General features: G+C 44.5%; 2 protein-coding genes across 8 annotated transcripts in view; one reads left to right on the forward strand and one right to left on the reverse strand.

Moving 5' to 3' along the window:
* The window catches only part of ZNF827 (zinc finger protein 827), a 72,447-nt gene extending 65,997 nt beyond the window's left edge, over positions 1-6,450 (forward strand). For 3 of the 6 annotated variants that reach the window (XM_063415356.1, XM_063415355.1, XM_063415357.1), the window contains one exon: positions 2,452-6,450. In XM_063415356.1, the coding sequence (XP_063271426.1) occupies positions 2,452-3,259 (808 nt within the window). In that variant the 3' untranslated portion in view covers positions 3,260-6,450. Of the gene's footprint in view, positions 1-953 lie in introns of all 6 variants that reach the window. The other 3 variants (XR_010082656.1, XM_063415358.1, XM_063415359.1) reach the window with 3 other exon arrangements.
* Positions 6,451-16,971: 10,521 nt separating this feature from the next.
* Positions 16,972-25,298, reverse strand: MMAA (metabolism of cobalamin associated A). 2 transcript variants are annotated; one of them, XM_063415372.1, is made up of 7 exons: positions 25,027-25,177; positions 23,760-24,236; positions 22,609-22,731; positions 21,400-21,570; positions 21,013-21,098; positions 20,486-20,635; positions 16,972-19,322 (listed from the first exon to the last, which is right to left on the reverse strand). In XM_063415372.1, exons 2-7 carry the CDS (start codon positions 24,178-24,180, stop codon positions 19,035-19,037), a joined length of 1,239 nt encoding a protein of 412 aa, XP_063271442.1. In that variant the 5' UTR covers positions 24,181-24,236; positions 25,027-25,177; the 3' UTR covers positions 16,972-19,034. The 2 variants fall into 2 exon arrangements, with proteins under 2 accessions (XP_063271442.1, XP_063271443.1); XM_063415373.1 differs by lacking the exon at positions 16,972-19,322 and adding an exon at positions 19,340-20,382 and having other exon boundaries at positions 25,027-25,298.
* Between the last annotated feature and the right edge of the window lie 1,920 nt (positions 25,299-27,218).

Consider the following 27,218-nt stretch of genomic DNA (forward strand, 5'->3'; position numbering starts at 1 on the left):
GAGAATGTGGCAGTACTGCAAGGAGCTTTTGGCAGAGTAAGGGGGTTTCTCCAAGGCAGCAGAGCAAAAAGAAGCACCCAGCACAGGCTTTGTTTTGCACCTGGCTCAAAGAAACTAAATCCTGTACAGCTTCTGCAACTAGGTGTGAAGTTACAACCTTAATGGTTGTTGCCTTTGTGTACTCCAAAGTCTCTAAGAATGGTAACCTGGATGCTTCCTGCTTTGTTTGCATGCCCCACAACAATCACTATTGTATAAATTACCCTGTGAAGAGTAATACAGTATTTTCAGATAAAAGCCCTTTGGTTTTGGCCATGGTGGTGTCCTCTGAGGTGTTCTGGTGCAGAGCAGTGTTCCTAGGGAGTGAGTGTGCCCTTATGTCACAGGCAGCCCCGAGGGAAGGAGGCACTGCCGGGGCCGTGTGCTGGCTCTCTGGGCGGGCAGGGAGGTGTTATGGAAGAGGCACTTCCCTGCTCCCTGTCTGGCCCAGCTGCTGCAGGAGAAGGGGCTGGGACCAGCTGGAGCCCAGCCGGGGTTGAGCCCAGGGCTCCCAGGCTGTGCTGCTCCTGATGTTGTCGGTGTGCCGGGGCGTGAGGAGCGTTCCCTGCGCCACAGCTTTGGAGAACTGGTCCTGTCTGCCAGGCAGCCTCTGCAGCCCAGTGCTGCACAGACTGGGATGACTGGACCTGGGAAGAAGACCAGGCTGGGAAACAAGCAGTGTGGCAGAAGGACGGGATGTCTGCCCTGGACATACAGACCAGTTGTCTAATGCACCTTTGGTTTAAGCTGTGTAAAATCTGGTCTGTTCACCAAGAAAAAAACATGGCCATAATATGACTCAAGTCTTCCCGACAGGATGGGTTTCTCTGTCTATATTCCTGCCCAACTCAAGTAATAATTAGGTACCTTGAAAGCTGCGTCTAAGAAAAAGCTCTGATTTATTTTTTTTTAAGGCATCCAGAAGAGCCTGAAGAGATCTAAGTAAATTGTATTTTTCTGTCTCCTGTTTGCTGTGGGGGAAGAGAAAAAAAAAACATGATTCTTCCAGCTCCAGGTCAAAATCTGAGATTCTGATCCAGAGAGCACCCAGCCCAGGAGAGGTATGTGTGCGTTGACAGCCAAGTCCTCTGGTGAAAGAGAGAATCACAGGAGAAGCCTCAGTGACAGGCTCCCTCTGGATCAGAGTACTTGATGTGCATCAGGAAGGGTGTCCAGATGTTTTAGTGTCTCTTTGTCCTCCTGTTATTACTCACTTTCCTCAAAAATCTCTTGATTAACTTGTAGGATAGTATTATACCTGTACGTGCAACCAGATGTAGCAAGAAAACATAGGGAGAGAGAGAATCTCAGCTTAGAAATTACCCCAAATGCCAGAACACAACTAGCAGACCTGCCAAAGAGCCAGTGCAGATGTGTGGCAGCTAGGGAGGTTGGAAGACAGTCCCCAGCTGCCTTAGTTGTAAGTTTTTATCCAGCCCTGCTCCCTGAGCTCAGCAGTTCCGTGTGGGAGGTGCGTGCTTGGTTCAGCACAGCAGAGCTCCCTGGCAGGGAGCTGTCCCCACCAATTTCCTCTCAGCTGCACCAAGCAGCAGTGGGTGTATTTTGGGTTTGGTGGGTGGCCAGGCTTGTTCAGCGTGCAGCTCAGGCTTCTTTCCAAGCTTTCCTGGTTCCCTCCTCTGCCCCCCTGGCTCAGGAACTGGGGTGAGCCCCTTTGCCATGCCCACCCCAGGCCGGACGCTTGCTGCTGTGAGGATTCAGAACCACAGCCTGTTCCTACACAGGAGCAACTCCTGCCGTGGCAGAGGTGGCTGTAGGCAAACCCTGCCAGGCACAGGCCCCTTTCAGCATGGCTAGCTCATCTCCCAGGAATGGGAGCCCCTACAGATCATCCCAGCAGCCTGGCTTTCAGCTCCTGCTAGCAGCATACCCAGCAAGCTTATTGTTCAAGGTCACATAAAAGGGAATTCCTAAGCTTTTGCTGTACGTGTGGTATTACAAGTTTATTCCATCTTTACTTAAACAGCTGTTTTCATACTCATCTGTAAACACTCACTTTAAACCACTTCTTAATGGAAAAAATGGCCAAGGTGACTTCGTGCAAACACTAGGAATCGTTACACAAAGTACCTGTGCATCAGTCACCCACCCTGCACTCCTGGGCCTGCTCTGGGGGAAGACCCCGTCAAGGTAAGCCAGAAGGTTAAAGGGATGCTCCTTCTGAGAGAACCAGTGTTTCCCTAGGAATGCCATTAAATGGGCAACCCTCCTCTAAGCAGAGATGTGTCGAGGTGAACCAAATACTGGAAAGAGGCCTCACAGGGAGAGCTGAGAGCCTTTTTCTTGTCCTCAGTAGGTCAGCGAGGGGCTGAGTGCCAGGGTTAAAGCAGGAGCAGCTCTGCCAGCTGAGTGACTCCTCTTTCCTTGTCCCTGCCCTCCCTGCTGTGTTGCCAGGTGCCCGTTCTGCATCTACTCCACGAACCGCCCCGCGGCCATGGAGTGCCACCTGAAGACTCACTACAAGATGGAGTACAAGTGTCGGATCTGCCAGACAGTGAAAGCCAACCAGCTGGAGCTGGAGATGCACATCCGAGAGCACCGCCTCGGCAACCACTACAAGTGTGACCAGTGTGGCTACCTGTCCAAGACGGCCAACAAGCTGATCGAGCACGTGCGCGTCCACACCGGCGAGCGCCCCTTCCACTGTGACCAGTGCAGCTACAGCTGCAAGCGCAAAGACAATCTCAACTTGCACAAGAAACTGAAGCACGCTCCACGCCAGACCTTCAGCTGCGACGAGTGCCTGTTCAAGACTACCCACCCCTTTGTCTTCAGCCGCCACGTGAAGAAGCACCAGAACGGGGACTGCTCCGAGGAGGAGAAGAAGGGCCAGTACTCAACCTCCAAGGAAGCCAGTCCGCTCCTGCCCGTGAGCAGCCCCAGGAACCTCCTGTCACCCCTGTCAGTCATGTCTGCCTCCCAGGCTCTGCAGACAGTGGCTCTGTCAGCTGCGCACGGCAGCGGGGCAGAGCCAGACCTGGCCGTGAAAGCCTTGGCCGTCAACGGCGCTTCCCTGTGCTTTGACAAATACTGGAACTCAGAGTTTGCCCACCTTATTCCTTTAACAATGTTTTTCCCCAAGAACCACTACGATGTCACATTCCATCCACCCAGACCTCAGACTGCACCGGGAGGTGCCTCTTCACCTAAACACTCCTTCCTTGCCTACCTTGGACTAACAGAAAGGGCAGAAACTGTCTGAGGGCAGTTGCATTCTGTACCAAAAATCCCCCACAAACCCAGCAGGTTATACATTGCTGCAAAACGTAGCCCCAAGAGGTAACGAACACTTGTACTATATCATTAGTAAGGTTTAGCAAATGGCTCTGTGTGTATACTTATTGCATTGACATGAAAGCTGCTTTATTAAATCTCCAAGAGGTGACCTACTGCATACTTCTACCTTCAGAGGCATGTTCCCAGTACTCTTATCTAAGAAACTATTTTGTCTTGTTAAGCTGAAAAAAAGAGTGTCCTTATTGGCAATCAGCACTTGTAAGATGACATTGATGCATTTTATTTTTGGGCTTTGTGTGCGTGCGGGTGTGTGGAAGAGAGGCTGCCTGTGGCGTGCCATGGCACTGCTTTTGCACATCCCTTGGATTGGCTAATTGAATCATCTTCCTTCTCCCCCTTCACTCCCTGCCTGCCTTCCCCCTGACTGTGGAGCTGTAGGAGCGATGTTTGGGGCGGGGCAGGGGGAGAACTGGTGCATTATTTCAGTGCTGTTTGCAGCTTCCTTTACTTGTCTGATGCCTTGTGTTCAGTTGTTTGAGGGTTTGGGTAGAACTGGTGAGGGACAAAAGTTGCTTTCAGCACTGCAGGATGAGAGCATGACAATGAAGAGAGTGTGTATGTGCACACACACAGCAGGCCCAGGTCTGAGCTCTTACACAGGTGTGACAAACACCTGCCTCTGGGCCATAGCATACATCTTTTGTTTTAAAAGGGCATATAAATATTATATATATACTGTATTATGCAGTGGTTACCTTTTAGTTTGCAGGAACAACTTGTATAACTAGAATTCTATGGTGGGAAAAAAAATCCAACAAGGGGATTTAAAAAAGGGTATGGATAAATTCTGGGTATAAATACTCAGACTAAAAAAAAAAGGCAGTTTTGCACAGTGCTTTAGTCTTGCACTAGTTTGTTTCTCACTTGCAAAAAAAAAAGGAAAAAAACATATTGTGGGCTGAAGTTAATAAGACTGTTTATTTGAAAAGGTACCAGTAACTTCTTTGAAATATAAAGCTATAAAAAGATGCTTTTGGAACCATAAAGTTCTCTTTTATACCCTCAATATTTCAATTGCATTTGCAAATTTGACAGTCCTTTTGCTCCCCTCCATGTCATCAGTAATACTTTATTCCTTTCTGTTGATGGCAGATAGAGTGTGTCCTGCTAGGAAGCTAACTTTGTACTTATTTAATGCTCCTACTTGTGGTCATTAAAATGACATGTTATATGTAGCACTTTATTGCAGGAAGAAGCAAATGCAGATTGGTTGTGTAACCTTTGTTAATCTCAAAATGCCAAGAGTGATCTTAATGCAAGAGAAGCTAACTGACTGTTAACTGATTTCTGTTCCTTAGACAACTGCGGGAAGAAAGATTGGGATTAAAAGCACTCTGTTTTACAATTGGAAGTATAAAATGTGAAACATTTCCAAATGATCTTGTGACGTGCAGGAATGCCTTCATACTGAATTCTTGTTTTCCGTGGTGTCTCTTGATTTGGATCTGGCTGTCTTTTCCCAGCTGTTGGACTGTCTGACCTGGCTTTTGCCACAGTCCCCCCCTGTCCCTTGGCCAAGCCCCTGTAGGAGGTGCTCTGAGTCACATCCTCATGCTGTCCACCCAGCCTGGTGCTGTCCTGAAGGACCTTCCTCTGCAGGTTGCTGTGGGATGGGGATCCAATCCCCTTGTTTGTGACAGCAGGAAAGCAACAACCCAGGTCAGGAAGGCATTCCTTGTCCACAAGGGTGCTCAGCCACAGGGACAAGTAAAAATGTAACTCAATCTTCATTAGTTCCTAAATGAAGCTTGTGTAGAAAGTCCTTCTGGATGCAAAACTTGCATCACTTTAACCTCTTTGCAAGATTCCTACATTTGTTTTGTACTGACATGGCCAAACATTCTGCAGTGTCATGACCAAATTCCTCCTGTTTGTGGAGGACATCCTAACCTGCGCACTCCTGTTACCACTCTGCAAGCTACTTACAAGGGGGAAATACCCAAAATCACAGCAGGTTATTACTTGGCATTATTAATTACAGAAGGAGAAGTCTCACCTTTTGTTCACATTCCAGCAGACGGTTTTGGTTCTAAGGAGCACTTGGCGGTTCTGTCTCTGCAGTGAAGAAAACCCTTCTGCTCCAAACTGCACGTAAACCCTTGGAAACAACTCACCTGCTCAGGGCCCTGCTCGCCGTGCTTTACTCCATCAGAGCCCCTGCTCACACCTCCCTGGCAGTACAGACAAAATAGAAAATGCTGTTTTGGTAAGTACTCAGAGCGTAAAATCGTTCCTATCTGGGCAGCAGGAAATCTGCAGTCTGTATCCAGCAGCTCTACCAGTTCTGTAAAACACTCCACAGCACAGAGAACCAAACACTGCAAGCAAAAAGCTTGTTTTCCACACCCACTACAGGTACAGCACAGCTGCCCAGGAGGAAGAAGAAGGAGGAATGTTCTAACAGTAGGTTACTGTATCTAACCCAGTTTAACTGGGGCTGGAACTTCCAGGAATGAGCTGCCCGCAGGCCCCCGCACGTGTTTTGGCCATGTTCCACTGCACCACTACCTGACCTGGCAGTGCTTAGTGTACCTGGGAAATTTGTTTAGCACTTTGGAAAGGATAAACTCATTCTTTCTGGCAAGTTATAGAAGTTTTCTCTGTAAGGAAACGTGTGTTAGGAGGTTTTTATTTTTTTAAGAAAAAAAAATACACTATTTATCAGAGCTCTTGCATATTAAAAGAATTTGTTTGCAGTTCAATACTAAAGACAGGAATGTTCTCCAGAGGTTCCCCCTGCTGATAAATGACCAACAGTTCTGATAAATTCCCCCCACCATAAAGGCAATTTCATACTGGTTTTCACTATGCATTCTTTAATGAAAGCTGGCGTGTTTTTCCATTCAGTAATTCAGTTAAAGTTCTCAGCACCTTTTACTTTTTTTTTTTACTTGTTGTATTATGTTCAAATATCATTCTGTCAAGGTTTGTGTACATTAATAAAAATTTGTATTGTATAAAGCTTTTTGCATTATAAGGCTGTACAGGGTCATTTTGACAGTAACTGGTATATTTCTTTGCATCTTATGTTGCATTGCCAATTTCTAGTGTATCCAGTTTGGAAGTACAATATACTCAAATTAAAAAGGTTGGCTATACTCTGGTTTCTTTTGGTTTTCCTTCCTCTCTTTTTTTCACCTTAAATATATTTAGAATTGATTTGGAGGGAGGGGGAAAGGATTGTCCTACAAGACAAGAAGACAACATCTTCCATTTCTTTCTCCTTATCAATGATACTAATCTTCAATTTTGAAGAGGAAAGCTCTGGCTCTCACTCCTGATGAAGAAATACAGCAAATACTGCTAGGACAGCTCCAGGACTTCACTGCGGGCTCTGTGCTTGTAGCAGCCTTCCAGGTCAGTTCTGCAAGGGGGATAATTCCCCTTCTGCACACTCTGCTAAGTCGTGCTTTTCAAAAAAATCAGAGTCTTATTGTCATCAGTAAGCCCAGACTCTGTTTTCTTCACGCAGGAAAAGCCAATTCATGTTCACATCCCTGCTTTTACCCTGTTCTCACACCTCGTGTGCAGCACCCCGTGCCCGGTACTTTCCTCACCCCGTCCCTTCTTGCTCCCAGGGTGATTTGTGTGTGTGCTGAGGCTCAGGCTGGTCACGTTTTCCCTTTGTGGCTCCTCATGGAGCAGATCTCGTTGTTCCACAGATCCCTTCGTGTTCAGCCCAGCACAGTGGCTGTGCTAAGGAACCTTTCATTGCAAGGTTGTTTCACCTGGAACTTGCAAATTCTCAGCTGCACTTAGCAGAGATGACAGGCCAGCTATTCATTTAATAGAGCAGCTCTGATTTTATGGGGCCTTTCTTTTATAATTCCTCTACCTGTCACAACAGATCCTTAAGCAGTAGTTTGGTGGACTTGGTCTTGCTTCAAATTAACTCAAATAAAATCAAGGAAATTGCCTTAAAGATCAGCTAAGCAGTGAATGAAAGAACACAGTGCACTAAAACATTGTCATGAAAATAATATTTTTTGACTGTAAAAATATTGTGTACTCATTTTATCAGCATTTTAGAAAAACCTGTTTTTTTAACCAGAGATTATTGGAATAGTTAAAATGCACAGAGGACACTAGAGGAAACCCTAAGAGCAGACAAAAACCCAAGAAGCAAAGGTACTATTGACTCCACTGAACAAGAAAAGATCCTCAACATCCTAAAAGGAAGTTAGACTAATACTTAAACACTAAGCAAGGAAAGAAAATAATCTGGATGTCCATGAGATAAGAACTATCCTGAGATATATTAATGTATATAATATATACATTATATATACAGATGTAATTAATGTATATAATAATATATTAAATACATGTGGATTGCCTTTTTCCCTCAGTCAGGGCAATGGTAATGTCCACTCAGCTGAAAAAACTTCTTACCGTTATTTTTCCGGAGGTGTGGGTGTGATTTTCAGGGCCTTTCCCAGTTGCACATTGCTGGGTGTTGATTTTAATCAATTTACTCAACTCTCCATAGTCTGTGTTTTCTTCCAATAATATTCCAATATCCACAAATAGTTATTTCTTACAATCCTACATATGTCATGGTCATCCTGAGCCCAGCAGAACAAGGCTTTAAGAGAGAATTTAGGGGTTTTGGTGGGGGAGAGACAAAAAGCCAAACCAAACCAACAAACCTACAATTTTCCTGACACTTCACTGTCAGGAGGGCTTGTCTGCAGAGGGGGGGATGGCATCATCCATGCAGAGCCGTATTCTAAATCCTTGTTGTGTTCAAACCACACCAGTTATGCTCCTAACAGACAGACGTGCATTCTATCCCCCACCATCTCCTGTGCCGCTAATTGGCCTCCTTGTTGACAAGTCTCAGCAGCCAGGTTAAGTGCTGGCTGTAAAAGCAGGCGGCCTCTTGCCCGAGGGGTCAGAGCTCAGGCAGACGGTGCGGGAGCACCGTGCCCTCCTGTCCCCGCTGAATATTCCTGGGAGCCGATAAAACACCGGGGCAGTCACTGCTGCCTGCAGCCCCCGCGGTGTCTGTGCAGCAAATGGAACCTCAGCTCCCCAGCACAGAGCACCCCAAAGGGAAAGGGCCTCTTCCCTCACACCAAAGTTTGAAAAACTCCCCCAGAGGCACTTAAAAACTCCCTGAACTGAGGAATTTTTTAACCATTATTAAAATCAACATATGGCACAACTCTAAAAAAAAGTCAATCCTCCCCTCATTTTTTTTCCAGTTTAGGCTATAGTAAATTAAAAGACTGCAAGTTTCTGTAGTAGACATTCCTCTTCTGATTGCATTTAGTTCTGCCCTACTTCACTTTTCAACCCTCTACTTTCTATCACATACCTTTCTTTTTCCAGCACTTCTCAGACAGCATTTCACTGGAAGTGTAAACTTTGGATTGTTAGCTGGGAATGTGCCTGTTTAAATAAAGAGGAGGAAAATGTTCTCTTGCTGAGCCTCTAGACCTTCATGCCAGTGTTCCTAACACAGCCCAAAGTGACCAAAGCCAAAAATAGGCCTTGCTTCCTGGCTGGTCAACAAAGCATCAAATACTTTGTTGATCCTTTCCCTGCTATTTAAGCCTGGAATGTTCATTCACACTGAAGAATTTGTTTTTAAGAGATTTACCAGGAAGCTGGGAGGGTCAAAGCCCTAAGGAAGGAGCTCACATGTGGGTGAGTGGGACTTTGGGGCCACAGATCCAAGGCTGCATCAATGGATGGGAGCAGGTTTCTCCCAGTTTGCTCTCACTGCCTCAGGCTGCCACAAATGACCACGGGAGCCTGGGCTAGGCCCTGCTCGGGGCTAGGACCAGCAAAATCAATTAAGACAAACTCTCAACAATTGCAGGGATTAACATTTCCCTGGGATCCACACTTCCAGTACATAGTGTGCAATTCCAGCACAGTTAGAAGCAGTGCTTGTTTCAGCAATAAAAATCCCTGGATCTTTCCTTCCTGAAACTGAGAAAAATATTTTAAATGGGAAGGGACTGGAGGAAAGTTCCTTCCATCAGCAGATTCTGAAATAATATGAACACATTGGTGGCTGTCACTCATTGGTGACACTTTTTAAATGTACCAGAATAGCTCTGTTCACAGGTGTTACCAGAGCAATGCCCACTTGCACTCTGAATATTTAGTAAGCAAGCATTAAGACTTCATGTTTTTATACTTAGCTCCCTGCTTTTAATTGGACTGCATACCCAGAACTTAATGGAAAGATCTAAATATAATGTCAGTGTGATTTAAAAATGTGCGCTGCATCTTTTAAGTTGACATTTCAATTAAAAATAAATAAGATCCATTTATATGGTGATACTGTGATAAGATTGCATCAGTCAAGTTTCATTCCTACTCAAAGTGACAGATTTCTCTAAGAGCCAGGTAATTCAGTCCTCCAGCAACTCCAACCAGGAAAATATAACTAAGGGTGAATTTAGGCACTTGACAAACATGAGGGTATCATGTTTCAAGGATAAATGTACTTCACAGAATCCTATTATCATTAAGGTTGGAAAACACCTCCAAGGCCCTCCTTTTGTTATTAATGAATTTATTAAGACATTTTTTATTATCTTTCACAGGGAAGGCCAGATTGAGAAAAGAGATGGTGCATGGTTTTGCAGAAAATCTGTTCCCCATTGAACTTTTTTAGTTTCTTGGGCTAGTCTAAGAGAGGAACTCAGACAATTCAATTGTAGTGAATAAATTGAAATAAAATACAATAAAATTTAAGATATAAATAAAAAGATCACTCAAAACTGTCACTGGCAGCCAAGAGGCCAGGACTCTGAAATGTCTAGTGGGAATGTTTGCTAACCTGCCAGAAGCTTGCATGGTTCAAAGCTTGCTCTTGGCACTGCCAAATGACCAGGGACTACATCCTCCCATGTCATCTGCCAGTTTGTGACAGACCAAACACTCAGAAGAAATCCCTGAGCTCTGCAGCTCCTTCTGGAAACCTCAAGAAGCCAGGCTCCTTACCTCTGCCTCCTTTGAGATCTGCTGTCTGCACGTGTGCTGACGTTGAATTCGCTGTGCTAACACTGAAAGCCAGAGAATCCCACCCCAGCAGAAGTGCACATCCTGGTCATCTCACAAACAAGTGTTTGTGGGATGATCCAAATGGATTTTAATCTGTCTGGGCTACACAAAGCAGGTTTCCTGACTCACAGAATGCCTTGAACGACTTAACCACAAACAGGCCTCTTCAAAAAAGTTATGCCCTTAAAGCTATTTACACAACAGCTGGGACTCCTAATTTTCCCAGCCCTATTTTTCCAGTGACAAAACATTTTACATCCTCAGTAGCTCTTGCTTGTTGCAAAACAGGGAAAAAACCCTGGCCAAAAAAAGTCAGAAATGCAGAACCCTGAAGAAAATGGGACCTGAGACAATTGATTTAGGACTCTGCTCACCATTTTCCCCCTGGTTCCAAGCAGCCCAATATGCTTCCGAAGGACCATGGAGCAGTTTGACACATGGAGGAGGGGGAAAAAGAGATGGTAACAAGTGGTTGTTCTTTTTACCTCAGCTGTAAATCTGAGCACAACACCCTGGGCACAGCATCAATTGCAAACAAGTGCAGGCAGATATACAACGTGCTGCTTGCCCCGATCAAGCCACAGAGCAGTACAAAAAAATAAGGCTCTCTAGCAAGACATAAAAATACTCAAATCCATTGTAAGCAGGAGTTCAGTTTTAAGGAGGTCTAAACTCTGCTAACTCCAGAAAAACAACACCACTGCCTAGACAGAGTAAGCCCATCTACAGTCCCAAACAGAATTCCTGTAGCAGATGCAAATTTCAGCTGGTACTGTGAGCATTTTTAAGGAGCACTGTGGTGCAAGAAGGCTAAAGACTGGGAAAAAACATTCAAAAAATATTCATATTAAAAAGCAAAGGCAGCCTATAAAGCTCACATTGCTCTGCTAATTCAAATACACATATCCACAGACATGAAGAGAACAGCACCCTTGCAGCCTCTGGATGCTGGATGCTCTGCTTAACTTTCCTTACACATTTTGGTTTCCCCATTTCTTTCCCTGGTGTTTCCCTGTTTGGAGACTCTTCACCCAAACTCAAACCATAATGAGACTGAATAAATTGATTCCATACCTATTTGCTTTGTGGATGTCATTCTCACCGTGATTCACTTCAATTCTTCAGACTTTGCTAAGGGAAAATACCATTTTGTTCTTCTTTTAATTGCAGATGCATAGATCTGGGTGCTTGGTGAAAAAACAAACTTGTTTCCTACATAGTACTTTTGAATTTGCTGAATAACCTAGCAGGTCAAATAATTCATTTTGAGAAGAAACAAAATCCTTCAGTAAGTACCCTGCTGAAGTAAAAGAGTTCAAAGGGGATCAACAGCATTTTATAAAAGGCAAATTGAAATAAAAATCTACAAGATCCAACAACAGCTACCAAATACCTCATCCTCAAGGGCATTTGAGGAACAGGTGGGACCAAATCTCAAAACCCATTTTCAAGCATCTGCAGCCTCTGTCCCACTGGGTGTGACGGGGTTTGCCTGCCTCCCTGGAGCCCCAAGGCCCTCACCAACCCCGGCACCCAGCTCCCGACTGCCACCAGAATCCTCCATCACCTCCCTGCTCTCCTCAGGCAGGCAGAGCTCTGCTCAGTGGCTTCCAAGGGGCAGAGGAGCTGTGCTGACCTCAAAGGTGAGCTGGATATTGCAGTTTAATGTGGCTGCTAATCAGGAGGCTTTTCATGCCTACTTAGTAAATGTCCTTATTTACTTTAAATAAAACTGTGTTAGAAGAGCCAAAACAAAAATACCTATCCAGACTATAGCAGATAAAACTCACAGTGAAAGTGATACTGCAGCAGAAAAATATGATGTAGCCCATTTTGGAAGGCTGCTAAATTATGTATTACTAAGGGCAGCACACAGTGACCTATTAATACATCCAGAGCCCTTTGTTGCCCTATTATCAATAACAAACCTCCTGCACTATTTTGGGAATGACCTTTCTCCACAGCGTGGTGCAGCTCGAGCCAGGAACCTCCTGACTGTAATTCCAGCTCCACTTGCTGCATGGTGAGGGAAAGCTGCTTTCACCTCCCAGGTGCTGTTTCTTTTTCTGCAAAGCTCCAGCGACACTGGCCCCCCTCTCAGCTCAGTGGAGTGCCTTACCAGGTTCAAATATTTGAGCAGAGCTTTGGGGATGCAGAATGCCACATCACCGTGACACACTGCTGCAGCTGCTTAGGGATATTAACAGAGCAGAAATTCAGCTGCAGCTGAAGAACACATTGTGCAGAGCTTCAGATTCTCTTTTCACAGGTGAGAATTTATAGCCACCAGCTTTAGGCTACAAATCACCCCTCAGAAACCTGTCAGGGTTTTCAAGTCAGAGTTTCTTTCTCAACACAGAAGAATTAAAATCTCAGTGCTTGGTCCCACCTACCTGGCAGCAGAATTCTGGGTAACGTTAACAAACCACATAATGGTAAAGGTACACCTAAAATAACAGCACAAGGGACCACAGGATGAGAGTTACCGGGATGACAGGAACACACAGCAGATACTCAGTTTATGCAGCTTGGGACAGTTCAAATGTCAAAAAAGAGCTGGGTTATAGGAAGTTTCAGAGATTTAAAAAAACAGAGCAGAGAGAGCGGAGACTGTAACAACACCAGCTCTTTTTCTCTCCCTCTAAATAAATAAAAGTCATGACTAAATGAAGTCATTCTGAAAACATGAACTATTTCATGTGCATATTTCATTTGCTTTGGCAGAATATTCCCAGGCTTAACACCCTGAAGATGCAGGAACAGGTGGAAAACACTTAGAAAATACAGGACCGTGCATAAGCAGTAAAACTATAGGAAGGCTATATTCCCAACTTAGAAAGAAAACAGTCACATAACTCATTTCCAAGGGGAAAGATCAATTTGTTTTCAACACCTCACTTCTCTCCTGTGTTGTTACAAAAGATACCATCAGCATTTCAGAGCTGTTTAATAACTCTCTTTAATAATTCAACCAACAGTTTCCAAATAAAATTTACTTTGTGGCTTGAAACCCATCCTGCTAGAGGAAATTCCATTTCAATTCCATTGTAACTGACAGCACAACTCAAATTCCTAAATCTGCACCTCTAGTTCTTCAGAAATGAGGAGCTGCACAGCCTGGAAGATACAACCTGAAAGCCACACCATATTTACATGAGGGAGTTCCCAGGGTGAGCACTATTCTTCCATCAGGCTGATCCTCAAATGCCCTTTAAAAACTCCTTAACTATTATTTAAAAGCCATTTGTTTTACAGACAGAGAGCAATACATTTAGCATAGAAGTTTAAGCACGACACGATTCAAGTTTATAAGGATTAAATTACAGCAGCTATTGAAATCCATGTTCGAATTTAATATTTAATACGTCTCTACTGACCGGTTTCATTTACTCATCCTAATTACCAGTGCCCAGAGACTGCTTTTCACCTTCTTCGGACTGACCTAGGGGCAAACGCTAGCCCGAGGTGGGCAGGGCACCCCGCGGCAGCCGCACAGCACCACCTAAGGGCTCCCGGCGAGTACTGCCGAGGGGTGGATGGACGGACGGACAGACAGACGCACGGACTGGTGCTCCCAGGCACACACCAGCACCGCAGCACAGCCCTCGGAGCAACTGCCCCTCTCTGATCCCTGCCACCGGCTCAGCAGGAATCACCTGGAAAAGGAGGTTACCGAGGAGCCATTTCAGAATAACAAGGTTTACCTCTGTCCCCGTTTCTCTCTGTGGCAATCTCTCGGCATGCAGACAAGGTGGTTTATTACAAACACTTTGGATTGAGCATAAGACAAGAAAATGTTTTTTTTCTTCTTCTCTAGATTTAGAAACTGAAACACAAGAGTAGTTTTGATTCTATCCAGCTTGTGCAGCATTTAAATCTCTATCCCAGCTTTTCCAGGCAATTTTTTTCTGCATAACTTATACAAGTCTTGCTCATGACAATATCTTCTTCTGGAGTGGCTTTGTGATGCAATCTACATAAGGAAATACCACACTAACCTGAGGATCCACTTAGTCCAGCCTTAATCTCAAGGAACACCCAATAAAGAAAAAAAAATTATGGAAGCAAAAGTATTCAAACTGCCACAGAATGTCCCTGCACGTTATATGTTCACTAAGGTTTAATGTTCAAAAATGTTAGATGAGAGCTATTCAGACCAGACTAATTTACAGGATCTGTGCCTGTCTCCACAGCAATGAGATGTGAGAATTCTTTCTGAGATGAAAGAATTGGCAATGGGCCAAACAGAATTATTTTAATTATCCCAGTTTCCCTCTGGAATTCCCTGTCCCATTGCATATGAAGTTTACCACCCCCAAAAGGAGAAGGGACCTGGCTGGCAGGACAAAGCCCAGGCAGGTTTATTCTAGGAACTCACTCCATCAGGTGCAGGCACACGCTGCACTGCTGACCCCCCCTGACCTCGGCTGTGGAGAAGCAGAGCGTTTCTAACATGGAAGGAATTGTGTGTGGTGAAAATGAGTGTCTGGAGCAGGGCCTGCAGCTAAACTGAAAGCCACGTGCACCATGCAAGACATGACACTGGGACTCCCAACACATCCTAATTCAAAATAACTGTTTAATGTACAGGAATAAAGCACTCAGTGGCTTTTAGTCATGCTAGTGCTGTACAGTGGTGATTGTTGTTGCAGACAATCCAACAATGGACCCCTGCTCCATTGTTGCAGGTGTGGAAACGACAGTACTAAAGAGTCCCACATTAAAGACTCCTTCATTTCCATGAATGTCACATTCTAATGGAGGGTGAAAAGGAAAAGTGAAGGACAACAGTATTTGAATTGAAGTCTGAAACATTAATTTCAAATCTAATCAGTTTCTATTGCCACTACACACAGAAAGAACCAGTCAGGTTATAAGTGCTGCATCATAGCACTCATAAACAACAAAAAAGGGCTTTTTTACTTTTACTGAAACTATTTCTAAAAGCTTATTGATCTTGACCAGAGTTCCCTACTTCTCCTGTAAATAAAAAGTTAAGAACACAACTTCAGCCTCTTGTTTTGAATCCTGCAGATATCAGATATTAGCAGCTGTTGTTCAGTGAAGACAGACAAATCATACTCACAGCTCAAAATAAAAGAAATCCTGTTTGGGTGAACACAATTTGCTCTGCTTATCAAGCAAGGGCACGAAAAGTCATTCCTCTCAGCCTCAGACAGCAGTCAGGATTTCCAGGTAGATCATTTTGATAAGATTCATGCAATACTAAAAAATAACAATATTTGCAACATAATTCCCATTCCCTTTTGCTGATTATTCTACTTGATTGAGCTCTGCCAGATACCATGCACTTGCCATGCTCTTGCCATGGCATGCAGGGCAGTTTCTTATGCAGCTGCCTGTTCTGGCACACATTCAGTGCAGACCCTCAATCACTTTCAACCACGTTCAATACCCCTTCTAGTTCAGTTTGTGAAACCCCTTCTAAAAGATATAAACCAGGAAATTCTTAGTGCCCTAAGTTCCCTTTCCTCTATGGATTATTCTGCCTATTTTGAAATACTAGGAAAGCTTCTCTAAATAAGAATAGTTACTGTGATGGCTGAAGTCCTCCTCCTTCCACGAGAGGAGGGTCTGACATCAGAGCCTGGGAAGCAGCTTAGCTCCTTTTCCTGGAAAGAGGCAGGATACAGCTTAGCATAGCTGACCTGTCCCTGGATTTCCCCTCCTCCACGTCCTCCCAGGACGGTGCCTGCTTTCTTCTAAGGTTTGATGAGAGAGGGAAAGAGGAGTAAAGGGCAGAGGTAACCAGGAGGTCAAGAGGAGCGGCTCTCCCTCAGCCGCCGCTAACAAGGCCCCGCACGGGAGTTTCACACGCCTCCAGAAACCCTCGCTCTCCGCTGCTGAGCCCCGACCCAGCCCGGGGGCACCCGGGTCACAGCAAAGAAAAGGCTGCACTTCTGCTGATCAACGCTGCTAAGCAACAAGTCATAAAAACCAACATCCCCCTTGTCTTCTGCTGGCTGCAATTAGAGAACTACAAAGAGGATCACGGATTCAGGGCCGGGAGAAAACCTTCAGCAGCGTGAGTGTGCACTGCTCCCAGCCCTGCAGCAGCTCCTCATCAGATACACCCTCTGCATCCCCAGCCATTGCAGCCTTAAATACATTCTTTATCACCTTTTGTTCAATCTTTCATCAAATTATAAATGCTTTAGAACAGTCCAGCAGGAATAGTTACAGAACCATTAAGCTCAGTGAAAATGTTTTGCTCATTTTAACTCATGGAGAATGTTACTTATTGACTGTGCATCCAAGGGGGAGCAACAGAGCACTCTGAGAAAGGAAAATAAAGGGGAAATAAGGATGTTTGCACTAGTGCAGAGCAAATCAGTAATTGAATCTTGCCACATTACAGAAGAAAACTTTAGGGAGGGAACTGCGGACAGTTTAAGAAAAAAAAAAAGTTCCTTTGTATTCTTTAGCTTTACCCAACTTCCATGCCCCAAGATCTCAAATAGCCAACACACTGCAGATTTTACAAACAAGCAATAGATGTGGGGAGAACACAGAGGCTGAAGCAGCATGCACAACAGGAGGTAATGCATTTGCAGGGGGTGAGGGCACATTAGATATCAAAGGAAAGTTTTTTATTACTTAAAGCAGGACATTACAACAGAACAGTAGTCAGGAAGGGGTCACTGGGTCCTGTCACTGCAAACAGGGAGATTAGATATGAAAGGAATAAGTCACACTAAGAGCATGAACTTGCTAAGAGCATTTTTTCAACCTTAAGTAACGTGGCTGTAAATATACGTGGGGCTCAGAGTAAAGACTACTGAACTGCAACCCTTCCACTCTCTGACCTGTTTCAGAGTCCTGGGTAAATCACTTGATCTCACCACACTTGTTTTTTCCAGCTGTGAAACACCAGAACATCTATTACACAGGGACCTGGGGAAAAGTTTCACACTTACAGACAACTGCAAGGCTTTGGAGGAAATGACTTTGTGTATCCAAACAGTTTATTCCTTACCTCCCACACTCGCTTGTCTAACAGTTTGTCATACCTCCAGCTACAAACTTCATCTTGCTGTTGGCTTCTCATGAAGTTTATTATTTTCCCAGGGTATTCTGCAATAGCTGTGGGTTTAAGTGTTAACATGAGAGCAGCCTGACAACTCCAGAAACTAAGAATATGTCAACATCCTACTCAACAGATTTGTTTACTATCTTTTTTCAGAAGCCTGTTTACTTGAATAACAATATTTTAATGTATTTTAGCCAAGTTAATCCCACAGAGCTAAAACTGATGAGCTGGAAACGTTCTTCCCTGTCTTGGGACACAGTGGATTGTTTACAGAGTTGTAGCTAACCAGCTGAAGCAGGCAAGATCTGGGAATGAGATACAACAACCGGGACAAGGGGAAAGAGGAGAAAAAATATACTGAGGGGAAAAAAAACCCAACGAAAACAGACACCATGAAGGTAAAAAGAGGATTGAAGTAACCTAATTCACTGCTATACTGGAACTGGGTTGCCAGAAGCCAACAAGGTGAAATTGAGCTGAAGTCACCATACCTTCTATGTACATGTCCAGAAAATCAAGACTGTGAAAATCATCACGTCCGATATATTCATTTAAAAATTATTTTTCCAAGCACCAACAGGCTCACAAATTCTCCTTTTTTACTGGTTTTACTGTCAGGTCTCCAAAGATCAGCACTTGTGTCCACTTTTTCCTTCACATTTAGTGGGTACCACATGAGCTCTGCTTCCTAGATCAGGGATCAGGAAAACATTTCCTCCAGATTTTTCTCAAGGGAAAATAAAAAATAAAAGTGCTTTTGGTTGGAAATAGTTCTGTCTTCTGCAAGAGATAAAGAAAAAATACCAAACACACCTGCCCATCTTGTTCAAATCCAAAAAACACAAGTCAGATGAGAAAACAACGAAACATTATTTTTAGAGATAAATTATTCTAGTATATAGACATTTGTGATTAAAACATCACGGGTAACATTTGTTCCATCTGATGTCCGCATGTAAAAAAAAATCTAGCTACATTTTGTTTTTTAATAAAACATCTATTTTGAAACCAGGATGGTTAAAATTCCCTTCTCCTACTGTACAGTGTGTAATAACTAACTACAGCTTCCAAAGAGGGACCAAACACCACTATGCTCTATTTATATACAGACAATTTATTTAAAACTAAGGCTGTGGTCTGGTGCTGTCAGGCAGTCCAACGCTCTTGCTGCCACTCAAGGTGAGGCAGGAAAATGCAATCCATTCTGCAACAGCTGCTGCTGTATGAGAATGGAAAGCTGCAGTACCAACTGCTCTGAGATGACCCCACAACCAGAATCAATCCCTGCACCACACAAACCTCGCTCTCCCACCCTCCCAAACCAAATCATTTTACATGGGCATCCAGTTTTTATCAGCAGATCTATGGCACGTACAAATAGAAGATTCGGAAAATGTTTTTCAATACAGTGCATAGTAATCTCTTAGTGAGTGTTTGGATTTGTCACGATCGCTGCATACACAGAATGCATCAGAATTCCATTGCAGAGTCCTGGACTCTGTTGCTGTCTGCTGCAGTAAAACACCCGAATCCACACACAGAAAAAGTGTATTTAATGTCCACGTGTACATAAAGCACTTATCAAGAGCAGAGTAGCAAACAGCGCTCAGAGACCATCTTTGAATGCCTTCAGCAGCAGGTCTGCTGCCAGCCCAGGAGACAGGACTCCTCTAAGGACCTGCTCTTCCAGCAGCGGGATCTTGTCCCTGACTGCCGGGTGGCTGCGGAAGTGCTCCAGCATGTTCTCGTGGATGAGGTTCCACATCCACACGTGCTGCTGCCGGCGGCGCCGGGCCAGCAGCTCCCCGCTGCCCAGCGCCAGCTCGCGGAACTCGCTCATCGTGTCCCACATGGCCGAGATGCCCTCCCCGGTCCTGGCAGAGACACGCAGCACCTGTGGGGTCAGAGCCACTGTCAGAGCCCAGCTGCTGCCCGGGAGGCGTCCGTGCATCGGGCAGGCTGCACGGAAATCAGGGAATGTGCGGGGGAACCTTCCCTCAGTACTCGCTTCATGAGGCTCCAAGCGTTTCTGTGCCTTCCTTCCCACCAGCCCCCATGAAAATTTGGGATTCTACTCACTAGAAGCAGACTCTGAGATCCATACTATTTGGGGTATTTGTCCATCTGCTTGTTATGAGAATCGTTTTTATAAATCCTTCAGCTAAAAGGTACATTATTGCTCTTCTACTTAAATGTAGAGTTAAATGCATATTATGGTAGCTATTATTTTGCACCTAAAATATGCCAGAAACAAGGTATTTTGACGATTATTTTTTTGCCTTTGCTTTCCAGACCAGGAATTAATTTTGCCAATAATATTTCAGACATCCAACATAATCCTTCAAATTTAACAGCCTGGCTTTTAAAAAAACTGCTTCTTTCCTTTTCCACACTTACAAAAGAAACGCTAATCCTCAGGCAGCCCAGCTGATTTAAACTCAGCTTAGTGGGTCAGTTTCAATACCAGGATAGAACAAACCTTTACAGATAGTTTATTTATAAAGGAAATGAGTCTGTGTGTGCTTATTCTGTATACACATATTAAAAACTAGTACTGAATTTTCTCCTTAAAAATCTACCAAAAGCTTTTAGTAGACAAAATACAGCATTAAAACTGAAAACTGACAGGATAAGAATTCCAGTTATCTAGCTGTTATCATTATGTGAGAAACGAAAAAAATAATTAAAGCAATAAAGGAAACACCTGAATTAGTGAAAGAACAAAGATAATCACAGGCTTCAGAGTTACAATGGAGGGAGAAGTAGATTCAGGGACATTTTCAGATAGCACAGTTAAGTTTGCACCACTCCTGATGTCAGTACCAGCTCTGCTAGTGCAGAGAGTAGCTCAGGGCAGAGGAGGAGGAGGCCTGGCTTTGAGTGGTTCATGTGGCACACCCTGAGATCAGAGGGGAAGCACACACAGCAGCAATCACCTCTCCAGCACAGCGAGACTAAACAAAATACAAGAAACCACCAAACATCATCCAAACCCAAACCCAAACAAAACCAAACCACAGCCAAGAAGCCCCACAAAACACAGGGAAGCCCACCGACCTTTGGCCTCCAAACCTTGGAACGCTTGCGAAGCAGCTTCATGGCACTGACGTACTCGGCCTGGATTCTGCGCGCAGGCACAACCAAATCCCCATCGGCCTTATTGATAGCAACCAGATCTGCCACCTCAATGATGCCCCGCTTGATGCCCTAAACACAACAGCGACAGCAGTCAGGAGCACCCCGCGCGGCTGTCACACGCGGAGTCACCACAAAAACCAGCTCAAAACGCCCTGGTAGTTCCTAGTTTTCTCCCCAAAAGGATACATAACTAGCAAACATGTCAAGTTAAGCCACAGAGTACCAAAAGTTTACATCCTAATAGTTTTAAAATTAAAATTAACAAGTGGATTACACTGAATATTAAGTATATTAATATACTTAATATACTTAATTACTCTTAATATACTTAATACAGTATAATGGACAAAACACTACTGATATGACTTTCTGCACAGACATTGCATGCTGAATTTGTTTCTCTTTCTAGTCCCACGTAGTAACCAGCAAGAGAAAGTGAAAAATACCTGTAATTCATCTCCACCTGCAGGTGGTAGCAGTAATACGAACATATCAACCATATCAGCCACAGCAAATTCTGACTGGCCCACACCTAAAATTAAATTCAGAATTTACCACTTACTACAAACTTTCAGTCACATCAATGACAGTAATTATGACAGATCCCAGCACCGCCCCATGCACAAATCCCACTAACAAAACAAAGACAACAGGAGACACAACAGTTTAGTTAAAGACATACAGGACTAGACAATAAGACAGAATGAGCATGCATGTCCAGCCAGTGACCATGCAGGAAAACACAGGCAAAAGCAAGGCAGGAAGCATGCAATCACTAGCACACCTCATTTCCTTATCCCAACAGGAAACCAAAGCCAGGCCATGGCACATACCTACTGTTTCCACGAGAACAACATCGTAGCCTCCTCCCTCACAGAGCAGAATGGCCTCATTGGTGGTCCTGGTGACACCTCCCAGGGTCCCACTGGTTGGAGAGGGCCTGATGTACGCATTCATGTCTCTGGACAGCTCCGTCATCCGCGTTTTATCACCCAGGAGGGAACCTTCATGTCAAACTATTTCAGAAGTGCAACACAGCCAAAGTCCCCTTCTCCCCCCAAAAAAATGAGTGAGGAAAGACAGATCTCTTGTACAAAGTCAAATAAGAATATCCTAGTCACAGCTGCTCAGGACTTAGCTGAGGGCTAGGAAGCTACTGCCTGGAAGGCAGACCTTACTGCTACCAAAGACAAAGAGTTTGTGCTAGGTCAGAATGAATTCTCCAACTCCTGAATGGTTTTTGAAGCCCATGCACATCAGGGACACAGCCAATTCTTGTCTGATCCTGCCCAAAGGGACCAATCTCTGCACGATGACTCTGACACACCTCGATGCTGCATGTTTTGTTTCCAGAGAGCTGGCACACGTCCCTGCCCTCCTTCTACTCAAACTGCAAATCAGATTCAGCGAGATCTACACACAATGCACACTCCAAAAGATGAGAGATGCTCAGTCTTTCCAACTGGTGCGGTCTTGCTGTCACACTTTGCTATTCCACTGATGCATCCTGAAGGCATGCATTCAAGAACACAGCCTGTCTTAGCTCCACGTCATTGCAATGCTCTAGTTATTCCTTTATAAATAGTTGCACACCTCCAGCAGCACAGAAACTGGAAAAATTACTGATGCTGCCTGGCAGCTGCCCCTTACAAAAAGATCAGAATCAAGATTGTATTATTTGTATCAGAGATACCGCGAACCAGGCATGGTCAGCTTGTAATTTCCCTACAATTTTTTACTGGAGAGTTACAGCCTCTGTAGAGCTGTACAGACTGGAGAGCCTGTCATCAGTAACACCGCACAACTTCAAAAAAATTCAAATTCAGAAAAAAAATTGCAAGGCAACATTTGAACACTGGAAAAGAGGAAATCTGAAAGAAATACAACACTGATACCTATTTTCCAATTTTGTATCACACTGGAAAAAAAATGCAAACTTGATTTGCCTTGTTATAGGCACCAAATTTTCTTCCACTTGGCCCAAAGAGATACTTCTGTAGTTGACAGGGTATTAGTAATTTGACTCAAACTTTCACACTCACCACCACTGGTGCTAGAGGAAGGGTCTACAGCCAACACAGACACTTTGTGTTTTCTTTCCGTAAGCATTTTCCCTAAGCATTCTATGAAGGTCGATTTTCCAGCACCAGGAGGACCAGACAATCCTAAGTGATCACATTACGAAGAAAAACCCAATTTGTTAGTCAAATAATACATCTCATGAATATCAACAAGTTGATAACAATTCATAGTTAAACAGAGCATCACAACAAAAGCAAATAAAAGCTATGCCAAAACGAAATGGGAGTTTGGCAACACAGCAGCACTTCACCACTCTCACCCTAGTGATACCAGCATAACATTGGGTTTATCCACATCTATTTCCTCCCCTCCAAATAAAATTACTTATACTGTATGACTCATCCTCCAGAACTTTCAAAATGTTATATATTAGAACTGGATTTTTCAGATTTACTATAAAAGAAACACTCCAAAAGGAAAAGCAAGCCCTTACCTTGAAGAGCTGTTCTTTCAAAAAAATGGGGCCATTTATTTGCATGTCAAAGCGCACAAACTAAGATTAGCACCAAACTTTTCTCACTGCCATGCCCCAGTTCTGGTTCTTACTACGCTTGTACAGACAGGAGAGATGACAGGGGGCCATGACATGTTAGCAGTCCATCTCTTTGTAAGGGAAAAACATTTTACAGCTTCCCAGAGAAGCAGGTTCAAGTCTCCTTCAGCTGAAAAGCAGGCTGCTTAACAGAGGGCCACACAACAGGAAGGGGTATGTTTTTCCCTCTGTAGACTAAAAAAGGATTCAGGAAGTGTTCAAGAAAAAACCTTCTTTGGGGAAAGACCAGGTCTGCTTGACTACATCCTTCCCTAAGTGTAGATTACACCTGCATCAATCTGCAAACTAACTGATGTTTCACCTTATAACAGTTATAAATATACCATAAATAACACACTCCAAGAAGCAATGATAATTCCTAAAGCATTTTCAAAAGCATTTTTCCATCCATTTTTCCAAGCTATAATTCCACTGGACAACAAAAGTAATCTAGATTGATTATAAACCACAAAAAAACCCAAAAAACCAAGGCTACGGACCACAAACAACAGTGATAATAAAAGGTGAGGACAGTAATTACATGTAAGCAACTACTAGAAAAAACGTAAAAGGACTTACCCACTCTGAAGGCAAGCGGCTTCCCTTGATTTAACTTTTCTTGTTCCCTGTGGTAGGACAGGACCTTCTGCAGGAGCACCTGGGCTACTTTCTTCTTCCTGCTCTGAGTCGATTCTATCAGTGTGATGGCTTCGGCCAAACAGGCTCTCTGACCCTGGATTAGCCCCTGGTACAGCCTGTCCACGAGTCTCTGCTCCCGGTCAGAAAGTGTCTCCACTCGGGGCTCGGGGGCTGCCTGCTGCCACAGCTCTCTCCTCAAACCACCCGAGGAACAAATCCATTTTGTGTGACAGCCGTGTGCTGGCCCGAGAGGCTCAACGCCCAGGAAATCTGCTCGGGAAGGGAGGCCAAAGTTCACCAGGTAAGTTTTTCTGGAGAAATAACAATGAGGGAATCTCAGCAGCAAGGAGGGGATCTTCATCTCGTTTGGAATTAAAAAGTACCAGAGTTGTCAGTTCACTTCTGTTTGCAGACACCCTAAAGAAAAGGAAAACATTTTTACTTTCTTCAAAGCACTTGTGAGGACTCGAATTTATGTACACCTGTCATCATCAGCTTTTATTTTATCTGTACTTGCTGCCATGAATAAAAAAATGACCATCCCCTTTTCCCCTAAACAGATACAGTAAAAAACAAGTTATAGAATCAAAAGCACAGCATCCCTTTATTATCATATTTCATAAATTAATATATTCAAAAAAGTACTTTCAAATAAGCCTCTGAGAGCACACGCAGCACTCTACAAATACGGGAACAATCAATCCTTACGCTTATGGAAATGGCGGGACATTCTAGTTTGACGGGCGACTTTTAACGGTGTTTTAAACAATTATTTGCGATGAGGGCATACTTGCACTTACTTCCATGGGAAAGAGAACAAAAAAAAAGGGTAGGTGGGTGGAGTTGAGACACAAGAACATTTAGAAATAGACAGGAGGTGCTGAAGGCTCCCCGGGCCCCAGCCCCGCTCCCGCCCGGCCGCCTCAGCGCGGGTCCCTGAGGGGATGCGGCACCTGAGGGGATGCGGCACCTGAGGGGATGCGGCACCTGACGGCATGTGGCACCTGAGGGGATGGGGCACCTGAGGGGATGCGGCCCCTGAGGGGATGGGGCACCCCTGAGGGGATGTGGCACCTGAGGGGACACGGCTCCCTGAGGGGACGCGGCACCTGAGGGGACGCGGCACCTGAGGGGATGGGGCACCTGAGGGGACGCGCCCCGGGAACGGCCCCGCCGCCCGGCGCTGCCCGCCCGGCCCCGCACCTACCGGAGCCGCCAGCTCCGCCCCGGGAAGTGACGCCCTCAGCCCGAGCCGGAACCGCTGCCCGCGGGGCCGGGAGAGCGGCGAGCGGGGCCGGCGGGGTGTGGGAGCGCTCGGAGCTCCGCCGCCATGGCCCGGCCCTCAGAGCGAGGGCTGCGAGGCCTCTGGGCGCAGAGTCCCGCGGCCGTGGAGGCACGGCCTGCCCGCCCCGGCCCCACACGAAAGGATGTTTCAAATCATCACTGCTCTCCTGATTTAGAAATACCCCCTCTGAATCGTGCATGGCGATTTACTAGTCCTCCCACTTCGTTTCATATAGCAGGGAGAAGGAAAGCTTAAATCCTCACATGTACTTGTTAAATCACGTTTGTTTTCAGCCTTATTAAACAGCCTATTAAAGTTTCCTGTCGTGGAATGTTTGGTTTCTTGTGAGGTGGAGTTTGGTTTGCTTCCTTAATTTTTTTTTTTAACTTACTATTTCTCCCGTCATCTCACCGCCCCTTTTTCTCCCCGTCTGTTAAAGACAGATATATTTCCAGTAAATATAAATGTACAGAACCCACTGGCTGATCCATGCCAGGTGCCTTGCAATGTCCTGCAGAGAGTTTTTCACTGTCATCACATGGGCAGTGAAGATGACAGACTGTTAAATAGCAGAAGTTTTGTTCTCAGCTGCTGAATGCACGATTTAATCTCACTGCTGTTATTCTGGTCCAGAGGATTATAGTACACAGAGAACTGGACACTTCAGGGCTAAGAAAATAGGCAATTTTGTGTCCCTATCTGCATGGGATGAAGCCACGGCAGAGAGAGACAAGTTCAATTTCAAAATAGCCTTTTGAAAGTGAGATCTTTCTGTTTAAGCAGGTCTTTATTCATCACAGTTAGCATGGATCACTATAATCTCTTCATTAAGAGCTTTCTAAGGCGCTCTGTTTCAAGTGCTGTGCTTACACCCAGGTAGCACATCCCCACTACTATTTCAATAACAGCAGAAACAACAAAAAACCCCATTCTGCTACTGCTTAATTGATCTTCAGTTTATCCCCTTTGTGTTCTCCCAGCTTGAATACTTTTGTCAGTGACCTCGATGAACAGGCATGCAAAACTGCATATTTGATCAATGCTGAAGAGGAGGGGATTGTTCAGTCCTCTGTGATAACCTTGTGGACTGGAATAACAGGAGATTAGAGTGTGCACTCAGCAGTTCAGAACAAAACTGCTGCTCTTTTTTATTCAACCCATCGGCTGCCCTGCCAGTCTGATGTGACACAAACAGGCATGAACAGGGATTGGAGTCATCTCCCTGCAAGAACTGTTTCCAGGACTTTGCACACCGACGTCTGGAACTCCAAACTGCTCAAGTCATCCTCTTGTTTGTTCCCCTTTCTTCCACAACTCTGTTATTCAACAAGTTTGATTTTCACCAGTCAGAGGCTACAGTCTCCAAATGCCAGATATGAGAGGAAGATTCCTACTGCCTTGTCAATTATACACACTATTTCAACAGTCTTTCATATATTAGAAATTATACAGGTCTCCTGGAACTGTGTGTTTTTCTAACACCTCTGATTTTCTTTTACTCTAACCTCATCCAAAATAGGCAAAATGCTCCCTCCCTTAGAGGCTGGATCATATCTAGAGTCTTCTTAGTCTACATCCTGCCACAGTATGCAGTGTTCTTGTGTTTCTCCTATTGATTTTCATGTATGCAGCTGTAAGAGGGGGGGGGTTTGGTTGTTATTACACAGCCCAATAAATTTTGGTCAGACTCACTGTATTTGTGTTTTCTGATCTCCAACATACAGATTTCTCTTGGCTTTTGTATTCTTTATCCATTCATCATTAATTTACTTAACATTGTTGCTGAGCTATTCAGGAGGGTAGTTCAGTAGCATTCCACATCACGCTCTGTTTCTCCTTTTTCTTAAAAATTCTCTTTCAAATTTGGGGTGGAAAGGAGTGCTTCTGAATTTGTTTGGGTTTTTTTTATTATTATTATTATTCAGGGAGGCACAGATATTCAGGCAAAATATGCAATCAAATCCAGACCATTAGAAAAGAATAGAAAAAGACCCTTCTGTAACTTCTCACAGCAGGAATAGTATTAACATTGGGATCTGCCAAATTCAACCATGCAAATTTACATTCTGTCTAACTGGCTTCCCCTTGCAGTTTTGGTTGGATTAGTTCATTCT

The sequence above is a fragment of the Prinia subflava genome, chromosome 18 (genome assembly GCF_021018805.1).
Source record: "Prinia subflava isolate CZ2003 ecotype Zambia chromosome 18, Cam_Psub_1.2, whole genome shotgun sequence".
NCBI lineage: Eukaryota > Metazoa > Chordata > Aves > Passeriformes > Cisticolidae > Prinia > Prinia subflava.

Bases quoted from the DNA above. Each gene is read 5' to 3' on its own strand.
- MMAA (XM_063415372.1), bottom strand. From the start codon at position 24,180: ATGAAGATCCCCTCCTTGCTGCTGAGATTCCCTCATTGTTATTTCTCC. The intron at 21,571-22,608 runs GTGAGTGTGAAA...TTTGACATGAAG, and splicing joins TTCCTCTAGCACCAGTGGTG to GTTCCCTCCTGGGTGATAAA. The intron at 20,636-21,012 runs GTATTTTTCACT...TGTTGTGTTTAG, and splicing joins CAGGTGGAGATGAATTACAG to GGCATCAAGCGGGGCATCAT.